At 44.5% G+C, this 13500-nt stretch overlaps 1 protein-coding gene across 1 annotated transcript; it reads left to right on the forward strand.

Moving 5' to 3' along the window:
• Positions 1–1011: 1011 nt before the first annotated feature.
• BBS4 (Bardet-Biedl syndrome 4) lies at positions 1012–11247 on the forward strand (the record flags this gene model as incomplete). Its single annotated transcript, XM_079698941.1, has 9 exons — positions 1012–1082; positions 3607–3661; positions 4631–4699; positions 5660–5812; positions 5909–6080; positions 7716–7785; positions 8394–8535; positions 9086–9287; positions 11138–11247. 9 exons carry the CDS (start codon positions 1012–1014, stop codon positions 11245–11247), a joined length of 1044 nt encoding a protein of 347 aa, XP_079555067.1.
• Positions 11248–13500: the final 2253 nt, after the last annotated feature.

The following is a 13500-nucleotide window of genomic DNA, read 5'->3' on the forward strand; positions in this document are numbered from 1 at the left end:
TTAATATATATCAATTTGTAAACTGATGCAACCTAATCAATCCCTCAGGGGTATGAAAAAAAACCTGTACATCAGCAGTTGAGGTATGAGAATAACTTTTGCTCCTGTGAGATATATAAAAATAAATAATACCTATATCTATGTAAATAAAATATACATATTTAGTGGGTCCCTTAGGTTTTCTGGGCAGATCTAGATCTTCAGTGTTACATATTTGGTTAGGAGCTTTCTCTCTTCAGAGGATATTTCAAGTAAGTACATATCTATTCACAGGATTATTCTGAGCCCAGGGAGAGGTGGAATTGGTTTTTGGTCAGACCTGTATGGAGGAGAAGCATTATATTTAGATTTTACTATAAAGCCTACAGGCTAAGCAAATACAGTACCTGACATTTATAGAAATACTTGTTGAATCAGTGAAGGACTAAACGAAGCCCTTTTCATCATCTACGAGGACATAAGCTCTTGCGTTAGCTCTGGTATACTAGTACCTAGAGCAACAGGCACTTAATGAATACATGTTGAATGAATAAATGAGGATTCATTCATTCATCAAAATATTGGTGAGGAAAATGAGGTCCACCCTGGGGAAGGGTGTGCATTTGGTCAGCGGTGCAGCTGGGGTCGAGTTTGGGGCAGACCATGATATCCCTTTTGACTTACGAAACATGAGTCATGGGTGTGAAAATCAAAAAGCAGAAAACACTCAAAAAGTTTAATCATCTGTACAAGCCTCCCAAGTGGCTCTAGAGGCAGACACTCCATGTTGCCAGCTGTCCTATGAGCAAGCACGGTTTGGGTATGTTTTAGTTTTTTGGGTAATGGGGCATTTGCTGAAATGTGATATTCCTACATTATTAGTATAGCAGGAGCTCTGTCTTTACATTAGCCATACAGGGTCACTGTCCTTTCACAGCAGTGATCTGGTTCTCTTTACTCTGTCAATCTTGTTAGGCACAAGACCAGTTGCACAATGCCCTACACCTTAACAGGCATGATCTGACTTACATAATGCTGGGCAAGATCCACTTGCTGGAGGGAGACTTGGACAAGGCCATCGAAATCTACAAGAAAGCAGTGGAGTAAGTGTGTCTGTTCCTTTAGAGCAGCGAGAAACTAAAACAAAAATGGGAGTAGACATGAACTCCCAAGTCTAAGAGAGAACACGTGTGACTGGTTACACATTGTGAGTTGTAGGAGCCAGAGTTACTGTTAAGCTAAGGTTTAGAGCTCCCGATTGTTTAAGTAAGGAAGACAGACATGTTTCTTCCTCACCCATCAGTGTAGCTGGTCTAGCCTAGGTGGGCAGCTTTGCTCCACAAGATCAATCTGGGATCCAGGTTCCTTCCATGTTCCTTCCTCATCATTCCTTAGGTTGTTGCCTTCACCTGCATGGTTGCAGCTGACTTACTGTAGCATCTGTGCTCCAGGCTGTGGTCGGGGGAGGTGGTATAGGAAGCTAAAGTACTGAATAAATAGGAAGTTGCACACATCATTCCTGCTGACATTCTGTGGTTCGCAATTAGTGAGGTGGCCACATCTAGCTGCAAGGGAGGTGGCCAGATGTGCTTAGGAGGAAGGAGAGAGATTTTGGAGTCAGCTGGCAGTCTGCCATTGTGGTTTTAAACTTTATAAAAGATCTTGTGTTTCAGGATATTAGGGAGAGAAATCTCCTGATTGAGTAATAAAGATCTGGCCTTATTAGCCAGAGACCAATATCATGCTTTTGAAAAATATCATTAGGGTCAGCCAAATCCCCCTTGAAAACGTAACTGCCTGGCTTTCCCAGTGTGGTGTTCTGCGTTTCTTTTCTAGGGACACATGCTATCTTGTCTTTTCTGTCTGGGGTCTTGGGTTTGTTTTAAGTGGGAGAGCTGTAGCAAAATGCTGTAGTGTCTCATTTGTTTGGTCAGTTAATAGAATGCCTCATCTCTGGTTTAAGGCCACAAAGCCTGTTACTCCTGATAATTAGACTTTGAACTAAACTTAGATTTCTATTAATTTGTTAATTACCTTTGTCTTCTACCATGATAGTAACTTTTCTGGTTATATTAGTCATAAGACTGCTTTTGGAATTTTCTTCAACCATATTTTATATCTGAAAAGACATAAAAATCCTTTGGTTTGTTAAGCTACAAAAGAGACCTCTGTCATCAAGAGGCTAAGTTTATATGGACAAGTAGGAAGGAGGCCATGTAGCGTTATGTTGAAGTCTCTTTGGTGCTGGGTGGAAGCTTTGATCCCTGACCCCTGCATTCTGTATGTTGGCTCTTTGAGCTCATTAGCTCACATAAATTACATTAGCTCACACATTCTTCTAGTGGCTGGTCAAGGACTTAAGTCACTGAAATTCTCAAATGAGAAGAGAGGTCAGCTGAGCATTTGGAGCCTCACTGAGATTATAGAAACCATTGTTTATGACCCGCAGCTTTGGAGAGAGTAGTCATGTTTTGGTGGGGGGATGGACACCCACCAGAATCATGGAAGTTACTTACTTGCTTTGGGGGAGGAAGTGATCAGGATGGGTATTTATGGCAGAAAGTGAAGGGTGAATACTCAGTTGAACTGAGTAAGCTCTGTCTGGCCAGCTCAGGCTTCCCTAGGCTGGGGCTTTGGCCCCTGTGGTTCTGGTCTCCCCATAGGTAACCGGCACCCTACCTCATTCCTTAGAAACAGGAGACACTGTTCTTCACCTTCTGTCATTTTCACTGTTGAAGCTGTCTGGTGATTCCTGTAGTCAGATCATGTGAGCTCAGTGTTGCTTTCGTTTTGTGACAAAGACAAATGTCATTGAGGGATTGGAAAGGCAGATAATCTTTTACTTAAGCCGGTGGTGTTTACTCCACAAAGCCAACAGCTAATTCTTTCCTAGAGCGGGTATGTGTCTTCCTTCTTTAGTTTGGCTGTTTAGTATGGCTTTTTGTTTAATGTGGAGAGCAGAGCATTAGGGGCCTTGGGATCCTAAATTACGTGGGAAATTATGCTGGCTGGCATTGAGTGCAGTGAGAACAGGAAAAAAAAATCTCACAAGAGGGAAAGGGCTAAAACCGTGTGTGTTCTAGACTGACTTGGTTTACAGGGCATTATTCTTGAATTCTACCAGTGTAATCAAGACAGTGGCACAAAATATCCCATAGGTTCTTTCTAAGGACTTTGGCCCTAAGAAAACGTCCTGCGAAAGGAGTCTGGGTTCCAAGTCCCATTCTTTTTTTTGTAGTACGCAGGCCTCTCACTGTTGTGGCCTCTCCCGTTGCGGAGCACAGGCTCCGGACGTGCAGGCTCAGCGGCCATGGCTCACGGGCCCAGCCGCAGGATCCTCCTGGACCAGGGCACGAACCCGTGTCCCCTGCATCGGCAGGTGGACTCTCAACCACTGTGCCACCAGGGAAGCCCCCAAGTCCCATTCTTTCTTGCTGAGCAATCCTCCCTGTAGCTAGGGTTGAGGTGACCTACTTTGAAGGAAATTCCCAAATCCCTTTGAGAGTTCCTACGGGGAGTGGGAGGTGCAGTGGTGTCTCAGGTAGTGCACAAGGGTGAGTTACTATGTGTGTATCTTAGTGTCTCTCATACACATCTTCTTTCCCTCTGAGCATCTCTGTGTTGCAGGTTCTCACCAGAAAATACAGAACTTCTCACAACTTTAGGATTACTCTACCTCCAGGTAAGAGGAATTCTTTGCTCATCCATGCATTGACGTTAGAAGTGCTTTTGGGTTTGTGTGTGTTGTGGTTTTCCTGCATTTTTACTTTAACACAACTTACTAAAGGTCATAAGAAGGACATGAACTTTACTCTCTGCATTTGATATTCTTTGTCTGCTAAAGGAATTAACTTAATTTTCAGCATTCAAATCAGAAGCAAATAAATCTGTTTGAGCCTAGTGCAATTATAATTCTTATCCAGCCAAGGCAAGAACACATACGAGAAATAACTGGGATCAGAGGGGCTGGCATTTTGTGGTGGGAGGAGAAGCTGTGGTACCGCTAGGGCTTTGGGGCAAAGGCCATTTCTGTTGTTCCTTCTTCCCAGCCACGTCCTCTGGAAAAGAGAGAAGGCAAAGCACTGTCTAGATCCCCTCCACGTTCCCGAGTGTGGGTGGGATTCTCTTGGCCCCATCGCTGTTCTGTGTCTGCCTGAGGCCCTGGGACCCGGGGATCCCTCAGGGCTTCTCCCTGCCCCCCACACCCCGTCTATGCCCCAGGTTCCCCTCTTAGCTGATCCTGCCTCCAGCCCTGCATCTGTGGTGGCCTTTTCGTCTGTTTCAGTTTTCTTTCAAAGGAGCTTAACCCTGGGCCTTCCCGGGCTCTGGCTTGGGAGGCTGGCCCCAGGGGAGATGCGGCGAACCAGCCCATTTCCTGCCAAGAGGCCTTGGGTGGAACAGTGCTAGTGTGGCAGAGGCCGTTCCTGGCAAACAGCTACTTTGACCTTATTAGGGGACAAATCAACGAAATAGTAGGGAAAACAAACGTGGGGATCTTAATTTCCTTTTTTAAGAACCCGGTATCTGTAGCTCTTTTTCTGTCCGAAGAACCCGGAAAAGTCAGGGTGTGTCTGATGAGGGTGTGGTTGGCCAGTCTCCTTAACTACCGTCCCCCGCAATGTAATTCTCTGGCTTTTGCTTTTTCCCCAAGCTCGGCATTTACCAGAAGGCATTTGAACATCTTGGAAATGCACTGACTTACGACCCCACCAACTACAAGGTATTGCAGGCTGTCAAACCCAAGAGCTTTCACACAGATGGTCCTACCACTCCTAGAGGTTATCTGGCCCTAGAAAGCGTACTGTATATCAGAAAGTACTTTTTCCTTAGAAAAGTTATAAATAAACGTGGCTCTTCATTTGAAAATACTGTAAAGTGTCTTATCTTCTAAAAGAGCACATTTGTTATACTGGGCCTGTTAACTTATGCAGAAAGCAAAACTGTAGTGCAGGTAAAGTTTTGTATGTTACTTAGGAAATTGGCAGAGCCTCTATAACTACTGTCAGAAATAAATCTGCTGAAATGACTTGATTCCTGATGAATCTGAGATTACAACTCTTGTCCAGATACGACTTTGGGGAGGAGGAGATCATCATGTGGATATGTATCACTGAGGGAGATGCAGCAAAACCGGCTGTTAACAGTACAGACTCAGTCCTATCTTGGAAGTCGTATTAGCCTGACTTAGCACCCCACCTTAACCCTTTTCCTTAGAGACATGAAAAGCTTGATCAGTGAAGCCTAAGGCTGACTCACCCTCTGCCCTGTGGCAGAAGGAGCTGCACCTTTAGTGGCCAAAGACAGGTGCACCTCAGTTGTCTAGAGCACTTGGTGTACCAAGTAGGGGCTGCAGAGAACAGGTTAAAGGTGCTTTTTACTTACAGGGCCCTGATACTCTGAAATAGTGACTCCCCTGGCCACCAGTAGGAAAGAAATAAGCTGGGTAAAGTCAGTGACTTTTCTGTATTATGCCGAAGAGAGCCAGTGTGGGGTGCGGGAGTGTTCTTCATGAGCGTTTGTTCCAATAGCTTGGATATAGTATACAGGTCCCCGGAAGAAGCTTTTCAGTCTCACCAGTGCTGATGGGCCTGCTGAGTATCTATACTCAGGAAGGCTACTTCACTGCAACAGCCTTTTGGGAATGACTGAATTACCAACTTTCCACATCCCATGTTTTCAGGCCATCTTGGCAGCAGGCAGCATGATGCAGACCCATGGGGAATTTGATGTTGCCCTCACCAAATACAGAATTGTAGCTTGTGCTGTTCCAGAAAGTCCTCCACTCTGGAATAACATTGGAATGTGTTTCTTTGGCAAGAAGAAATACGTGGCAGTGAGTGTCTCCTCATTTTCCTGGTTTGTGTTCAGTTACTGGTTCTGCCAGCTTGCCCCACCCAGCCTCTCACTGAGTGCCTGCTCTCTCCTCCAGGCTATCAGCTGCCTGAAACGAGCCAACTACTTGGCACCCTTCGACTGGAAGATTCTGTATAATTTGGGCCTTGTCCACTTGACTATGCAGCAGTATGCATCAGCCTTCCATTTTCTCAGTGCAGCCATCAACTTCCAGCCAAAGATGGGGGAGCTGTACATGCTCTTGGCTGGTAAGAGACATTTGTGTGAAGAACCCCTTTCGCATTCTGTACTCAGGGAAAAACGAATTAGAATCATAGGAGGCCAGTGGTTAAATGTCCCATAGAAGCCATTCCCTTGCAGATCCCATAGGAATCTGGATTACTGTCCTAGAGTTTGAAGAAATATGAAAGAAAAAGATGACAAAGCACCTTGTTGCTTCTCACTTAGGGGAATTTCACTCAGAGACCAGCAGGTTCAATCAGGTTCGTCTCTAGTTCATCTTTTAACAGTGGTTTTCCCGTGACAGTTCATGTATTGAATCCAGCCAAGCTCCAGTTATCATCAGGTGTTAAGATCTTGGGCTGTAGGTAGGGTCCTGCCTCTACTACTTACTAGCTATATCTCATAGGGTTGATGAAAGGATTACGTGATTAGACACAATGAATGTTAACTACTGGTTTTGTTGTCATTATATAATTAGTCTATTATTGTTGTTGCTAGTACAGTATAAAAGTACTGACTAAATATTCTTTCTGGGGGATACTTCTCCTTATACTAAAGTTAAGAAATGTATACCTAAAAGCAGTTTCCATGTTCTCATTGACAGTAGTCTTCAGGCGTCTTTTTGGGGTTTTTTTGTTTGTTTGTTTTGGTCATTACTGTGAGGTTCTGATTTATAAGAGAAAGGTTGCAAAAGCCAATTGAGTGGTGGTTACTTGGGGGCTATCTGAATACAAAGATAGCCCAGTCATAATGGGATACAGGAATGTAAACAAATAGCTGTACCGTATGGCATAAGCAGCAATTCTAACTTTGCAAAGTAGAGATGGTCTTCACACTGAGTCGTGAAAAGATAAGCTGGAATTCAGTAGTACAGAATGGCTGAGAAGTCCCTGAGTAAAGGCATGCAGCCATGAAACTGCAGGAGGTACCAGGCCATTAGTGGGCAATGGTGTTGTAGCACGTGGTGGGAGATGAGTCAGGAGAGGTAGTCTGGCGTCAGAGTATGGAGGACCATTGAATACAGCACAGGGACTGTACCCTTGATCCCAGAGGCTCTGTTTTTCCCAACTGTGTTCCTAGATCTCCTCTTGTGTCTGGTAGAAGTAGATGAACAGCTGGGGAGGTGGAGCGGGCAGGGCTTCCAGAGCAGCTCTGCTGTTGTTTGTGTTATAGGTCAGGCTTTCAGAGAATACTGATTTAAAAAGGGAGAGTGTTCTGTTGTTAAACAAAAGTTTAAAGGTACGGTTATGGGTGCTGGAGAGCAGTGAGCATGTGAGTATTCCTGAGTAGGCCAGTGACGCGGTCAGATTTGTCTCAGTCAGCGAGATACCTGGCAGCCTGCGCTGTGGCAAGCAGGACAGTGCCCTCGGGGAGCAAAATGGAAGGCCTGACACGACTAAACCAGGGCAGTGTCACCAAAGAAGCTGTAAAAAATGGAATTCATGGAACCCGGCCGCTGACTAACTGTGGAGAGGGGACCGTTGAACAAGATGATACCTGGAATCCAAGCTGAGTGGCTGCGCAGACGGTGGTGCCAGGAGCTGGGCGGGCACAGCAGGAGTTAGTTAGGTTTGGCGGCTGAACGAACTGCCGTCTTGAAACATTGCCTTTGTTTTCTCCGCTGGGCTCTTCAGCCACTGCACTCACTTTCTTCGTTGCAGTGGCTCTGACCAATCTGGAAGACACAGAGAATGCCAGGAGAGCCTACGCAGAAGCAGTCCGCCTGGATAAGTATGCCGCCCTGTCGGGAACGCTGCTGGGAGGGCTGGGCGCCGCAGAGCCGCGAGGTGGCGCCACGGCCCCGGCATTGCCGAGCCAGCCCAGCTGCTCGCTCCCTGTGCCTCTGTGCACAGCGGGCCTCTGTGCTGAAGAACGTGGCTCCTGAGCACCAAGTGGCTCCGCAGGACCCGACGCTGACTCTTTCTGAGAAAACATTTCCAGCCCTTAGTAGTCAGGAGGCCAGAGAACGTGAGAGCTGGCACTGGGCTTGGGCTGTTGATAGCTGTGGGCTCGCTGGAATGTCACATGGGACTCTGGGCTCAGAATAAATCCTGGGATTTATTCCACTGGCCTCTGTTAGGCAGCAGGGTAGGGACCTGTTTTTCATCTCTTTTGAGGGCTGAGATGTCAGGCTTGTTCCCAGTACTTGCTTTGCTGGTTGGGCAGTTAATTCCCTGATTCTTCTCCAAAGGTCCACACAACACGTGTGTGCCCCACCTTGCTGTGGAGTGGAGCTGTCTGTACTTAGCCAGTTTTGTTTTTGTGCAGTGAGAAGGATCTCTAAATGACCATGTGTTGCTAAGCCCCAGCTCCATAAGAATCGCTGTCTGTTTGCACAGGTGTAACCCTTTGGTAAACCTGAACTATGCTGTGCTGCTGTACAACCAGGGAGAGGAAAGGGGCGCCCTGGCCCAGTACCAGGAGATGGAGAAGAAAGTCAACCTACTCAAGGACAGCAGCTCTCTGGAATTTGACCCGGAGGTAAGTCTTCGCTCCTAGGAGTCATAAGCAAGCTGTCACAAGACTTTTGAATCAAGCCCAAATAACCCAAATATAAGGTATTATATAGGCTCATGCCTGTTTTGGCTTAGACGTTCCTAGTGGCATGAATTCTTCAATTAAGAACAGCTTGAGAAGAAACTTTCCTGGAAAAAATAAGAGGAAATTCAGGCTTACTGAGTTATATCTATTATTGATAGACCTCAGCTCAAATGAGTTGTATTATGTCTCTTTGTAGCTTCCTCCCATTCTCCTCACATAGGAAAGGCAGGAATTTAGTCCAACAGTGCACCACACTTGAATTGTTGGGTTTGAGAGCCTTTAAAGAACTCCCTTGCCATCCACTCAGGGCAATGTGGTCTCTGCTGTTGGAGAATGATTTCTTTGCAGTCAGTGTTTCCTCCCTCAAATGCTAGTACAGCAGACACTATTTCAGCTAATCCCCACCTGCCCGCTGAAGACCTGGGATAAGGCTTGTCTCTGCCGGTCAGACCTGTGACTCTTTTTTTTTTCCTTCCCACTTGGGCACAAGATGGTGGAGATGGCCCAGAAGTTGGGAGCTGCTCTCCAGGTCGGGGAGGCACTGGTCTGGACTAAACCAGTTAAAGATCCCAAATCAAAGCAGCGGACCACTTCAACCAGTAAAGCCGCCAGTTTCCAGCAGCCTCTGGGTTCCAATCAAGCTCTAGGACAGGCAATGTCTTCAGCAGCCGCATATAGGAAGCTCCCCTCAGGTAGGAAGCTACACACAGCTATATGAAGACCTATGGGTACAAGCCACATGTGCCTGCAAAGAGATTACGGCTTTGAATGAGGCTTGTGCTTTTCAGACTCAGGACACATCCAATGTAGTGCTGCCTAGAAGGGGAAAAAAGCCCAAGGGTGGCCAAACTCTCACTTGTTTCCTTAAGGCAATTTGTGTAAAAGGTAACAGCTACTGGCAGGCTTACCTGGATGTCAGTACACTGGGTCTTTACAATATTCAGGTTTAGAAAATACATTGCAGCACCTTTCGTTATGTAGTCTCGCTTTAATTCTCACTGCCTTATCATAAATCAGCATGGTGCAGGTAATTAAACATTTCTTTTATAAGGTCATTGAAGGCAGACTTGACTGTTGCTTTATTTCTTCAGTTATGGTCTTCCTTCACAGCTGCCCAGATATGCCACAGCCCCACCAGTCTCAGAAAATATGGGGTTTCATACACAAAAATAAGCTCAAAATGGATTAAAGACCTAAATGTAAGGCCAGAAACTATCAAACTCTTAGAGGAAAACATAGGCAGAGCACTCTATGACATAAATCACAGCAAGATCCTTTTGGACCCACCTCCTAGAGAAATGGAAATAAAAACAAAAATAAACAAATGGGACCTAATGAAACTTCAAAGCTTTTGCACAGCAAAGGAAACCATAAACAAGACCAAAAGACAACCCTCAGAATGGGAGAAAATTTTTGCAAATGAAGCAACTGACAAAGGATTAATCTCCAAAATTTATAAGCAGCTCATGCAGCTCAATAGCAAAAAAACAAACAACCCAATCCAAAAATGGGCAGACCTAAATAGACATTTCTCCAAAGAAGATATACAGACTGCCAACAAACACATGAAAGAATGCTCAACATCATTAATCATTAGAGAAATGCTAATCAAATCTACAATGAGATATCTCACACTAGTCAGAATGGCCATCATCAAAAAATCTAGAAACAATAAATACCGGAGAGGGTGTGGAAAAAAGGGAACACTCTTGCACTGCTGGTGGGAATGTGAATTGGTACAGCCACTACGGAGAACAGTATGGAGGTTCCTTAAAAAACTACAAATAGAACTACCATATGACCCAGCAATCCCACTACTAGGCATATACCCTGAGAAAACCATAATTCAAAAATAGACATGTACCAAAATGTTTATTGCAGCTCTATTCACAATAGCCCGGAGATGGAAACAACCTAAGTGTCCATCGTCGGATGAAAGGATAAAGAAGATGTGGCACATATATACAGTGGAATATTACTCAGCCATAAAAAGAAACGAAATTGAGCTATTTGTAATGAGGTGGATAGACCTAGAGTCTGTCATACAGAGTGAAGTAAGTCAGAAAGAGAAAGACAAATACCGTATGCTAACACATATATATGGAATTTAAGAAAAAAAAATGTCATGAAGAACCTAGGGGTAAAACAGGAATAAAGACACAGACCTACTTGAGAATGGACTTGAGGATATGGGGAGGGGGAAGGGTAAGCTGTGACAAAGCGAGAGAGAGGCATGTACATATATACACTACGAAACGTAAAATAGATAGCTAGTGGGAAGCAGCCGCATAGCACAGGGAGATCAGCTTGGTGCTTTGTGACCGACTGAAGGGGTGGGATAGGGAGGGTGAGAGGGAGGGAGACGCAAGAGGGAAGGGCTATGGGAACAGATGTATATGTATAACTGATTCACTTTGTTATAAAGCAGAAACTAATAAAAAAAAAGAAAATATGGGATTTCTTCTTGCAACTTGACAGTGAAAATATTGATTTCTTCTGGAACCATGGAACTGAGAATTCAAGCTGTTTGTTTTGTTCCTAGGTGTCGGAGGAACATCCCAGCTCACAAAGCCACCGTCTCTTCCTCTGGAGCCAGAGCCCACTGTGGAAGCACAACCAACTGAAGCACCAGCACAAATAAGAGAAAAATAGGTGTAGGATGAGCCGAGAGTTGGGGTTTCTTTGGTGAGGATGGTCCCGATTAGGAAAGGTCCCGTGACACAGGCAGCATGGAGGCCAGCACATTCCCTGGGCATCATGAGCTGGAACACAGAACGTGTTATGATGATCACGAGGAGCCTGAGGCCTGTGCAGCCCCTGCTGCCCCATCAGCCGGGAACGAGCAAGAAGATGGCCCAGACAGGTTCCCGAAGAATTGAGAGCAAGGCTTCGGCTCTATGTATGTAGTTCCAAGAGCCAGCAGGGCATGTGATGCTATCTGTGTTGGAAAGGACTTTAGCTCTTGGCTGGCTGACCCCTTCCTTTGTGGAAGGAAAGTCTGAGACAGACCTCTGCGCAGCAGTCCTGTCATGACGAAGCCTTGTCTTAGCTGAGCTGATCCTTGGGCTGTGTGGTATATATCAGCCACTGAAGCAAACACAAATCTTTGATTAATAATCCAGCTCTAATAGTCTAAAAGAAAAAAAAATGATGAAACAAGCTCTTTAAATTGAGGCCCAGACTACTGAGTGAGTATCCCAGCTGCACCTGCCCAAGAGCATCCAGAACAAGTCCCTATAACTTGTTCTTGAGAGGTCAGAGTGTAGAGCCAGATCATGTCAGTATGAAAACTAGAGATAAAGGGCTGGTCTGGTATCAGCACCAGGGATTTAAAAAAAAAGGAAGAGCTGCTTAACTGAGGAATTTTTATTTGACAATCAATGATACCACTGACCAGATGTTATCAATACATTATATCTATATATACTTTTCAGAATAAAGATTATGTATCATCCCTTTGGGCAAAGTTATTCAGGTATAAAAATGAGGGATCACAATAAAAACTTTTTTAAAAACCTTGTACCTGCCCAATCTTTGGGGCTTGTGGATTTGCAGTCTCTCATTCACTCTGTTGAGAAAGGAGCTATTCTAATTCCTAGTATGGGAGTTGCTCATGTCATCACAGGAAAATTACATGACAATTAGAAAAATGAGACCAAGTACACAGTTACAGATACAGACATGGTTTTAGATGGCTCAAATTAGAGGCAAGAAAGTGGAAGTATGAACTAGCAATGGGAAAAGTGTTCTTCTTACTGAATAATATTAGTAAAATTTTGGAGTGTATGATTACAATGATCATTTTGTTCTTAAGGAAAAATCCCTATTGTCTGATAATAGAGAGTAGCTCACAATGGACCAATCCTCCCACAGACAACAAATATAAACCAGTGGGTAGGGCTTCCCTGGTGGCGCAGTGGTTGAGAGTCCGCCTGCCGATGCAGGGGACGCGGGTTCGTGCCCCGGTCTGGGAGGATCCCACATGCCGCGGAGCGGCTAGGCCCGTGAGCCATGGCTACTGGGCCTGCGCGTCCAGAGCCTGTGCTCCGCAACGGGAGAGGCCACAGCAGTGAGAAGCCCACGTAATACAAAAAAAAAAAAAACCAGTGGGTAAATGTAAAATACTATCTTGGTTTAATTAAAAAAAATACACATAACTGTTCCAAGTAAAAATTATAACAGTATATGTTTGGTTTAATATGTATAACTAAAGGACAAGGGGGTGTATGGAAACTTACGGTTGAAAGGTTTTTATATTTCACATGATATGGTACAAAACTAATCCCAAATAGTTTGTGAAAAGTTAAGGCTGTATATTATAATCCCTAGAGTAACCATTAAAAAGATGCAAAGAAGGATAGCTATTGGGTTGGCCAAAAAGTTTTTTTTTTTTTTCTGTAAGACGGCTCTAGTAGCCCTTAGTTGTCTTTAACTTCATTCAAAACAATTTTGTTAGATTGTATTGTGACAGCTGTCATATTGGCACGCACGTAAAAAAAACTTACCAAAATTGGTGAATTTTCTGTGTAGCCATTTTAATATAGAAGATGGAAGAAAAAAAGCATTTTTTGGCATATTATGCTTGTTATTTCGAGAAAGGTAAAAACGCAACTGATGATACGCCAAAAAAAAGGTTTGTGCAGAGTATGGAGAAGGTGCTGTGACTGATCAAACGTCAAAAGTGGTTTGCAAAGTTTCGTGCTGGAGATTTCTTGCTGGAGGATGCTCCATGGTCGGGTAGACCAGTTGAAGTTGATAGTGAACAAACTGAGACATTCGTTGAGAACAATCAACATTATACCATGCAGGAGATAGCCGACATACTCAAAATATCCAAATCAAGCACTGAAAATCATTTGCACCAGCTTGGTTATGTTCATCGCTTTGATGTTTGGGTTCCACGTA

This window comes from Hyperoodon ampullatus (assembly GCF_949752795.1).
Source record: "Hyperoodon ampullatus genome assembly, chromosome: 3".
Classification (NCBI taxonomy): Eukaryota; Metazoa; Chordata; class Mammalia; order Artiodactyla; family Ziphiidae; genus Hyperoodon; species Hyperoodon ampullatus.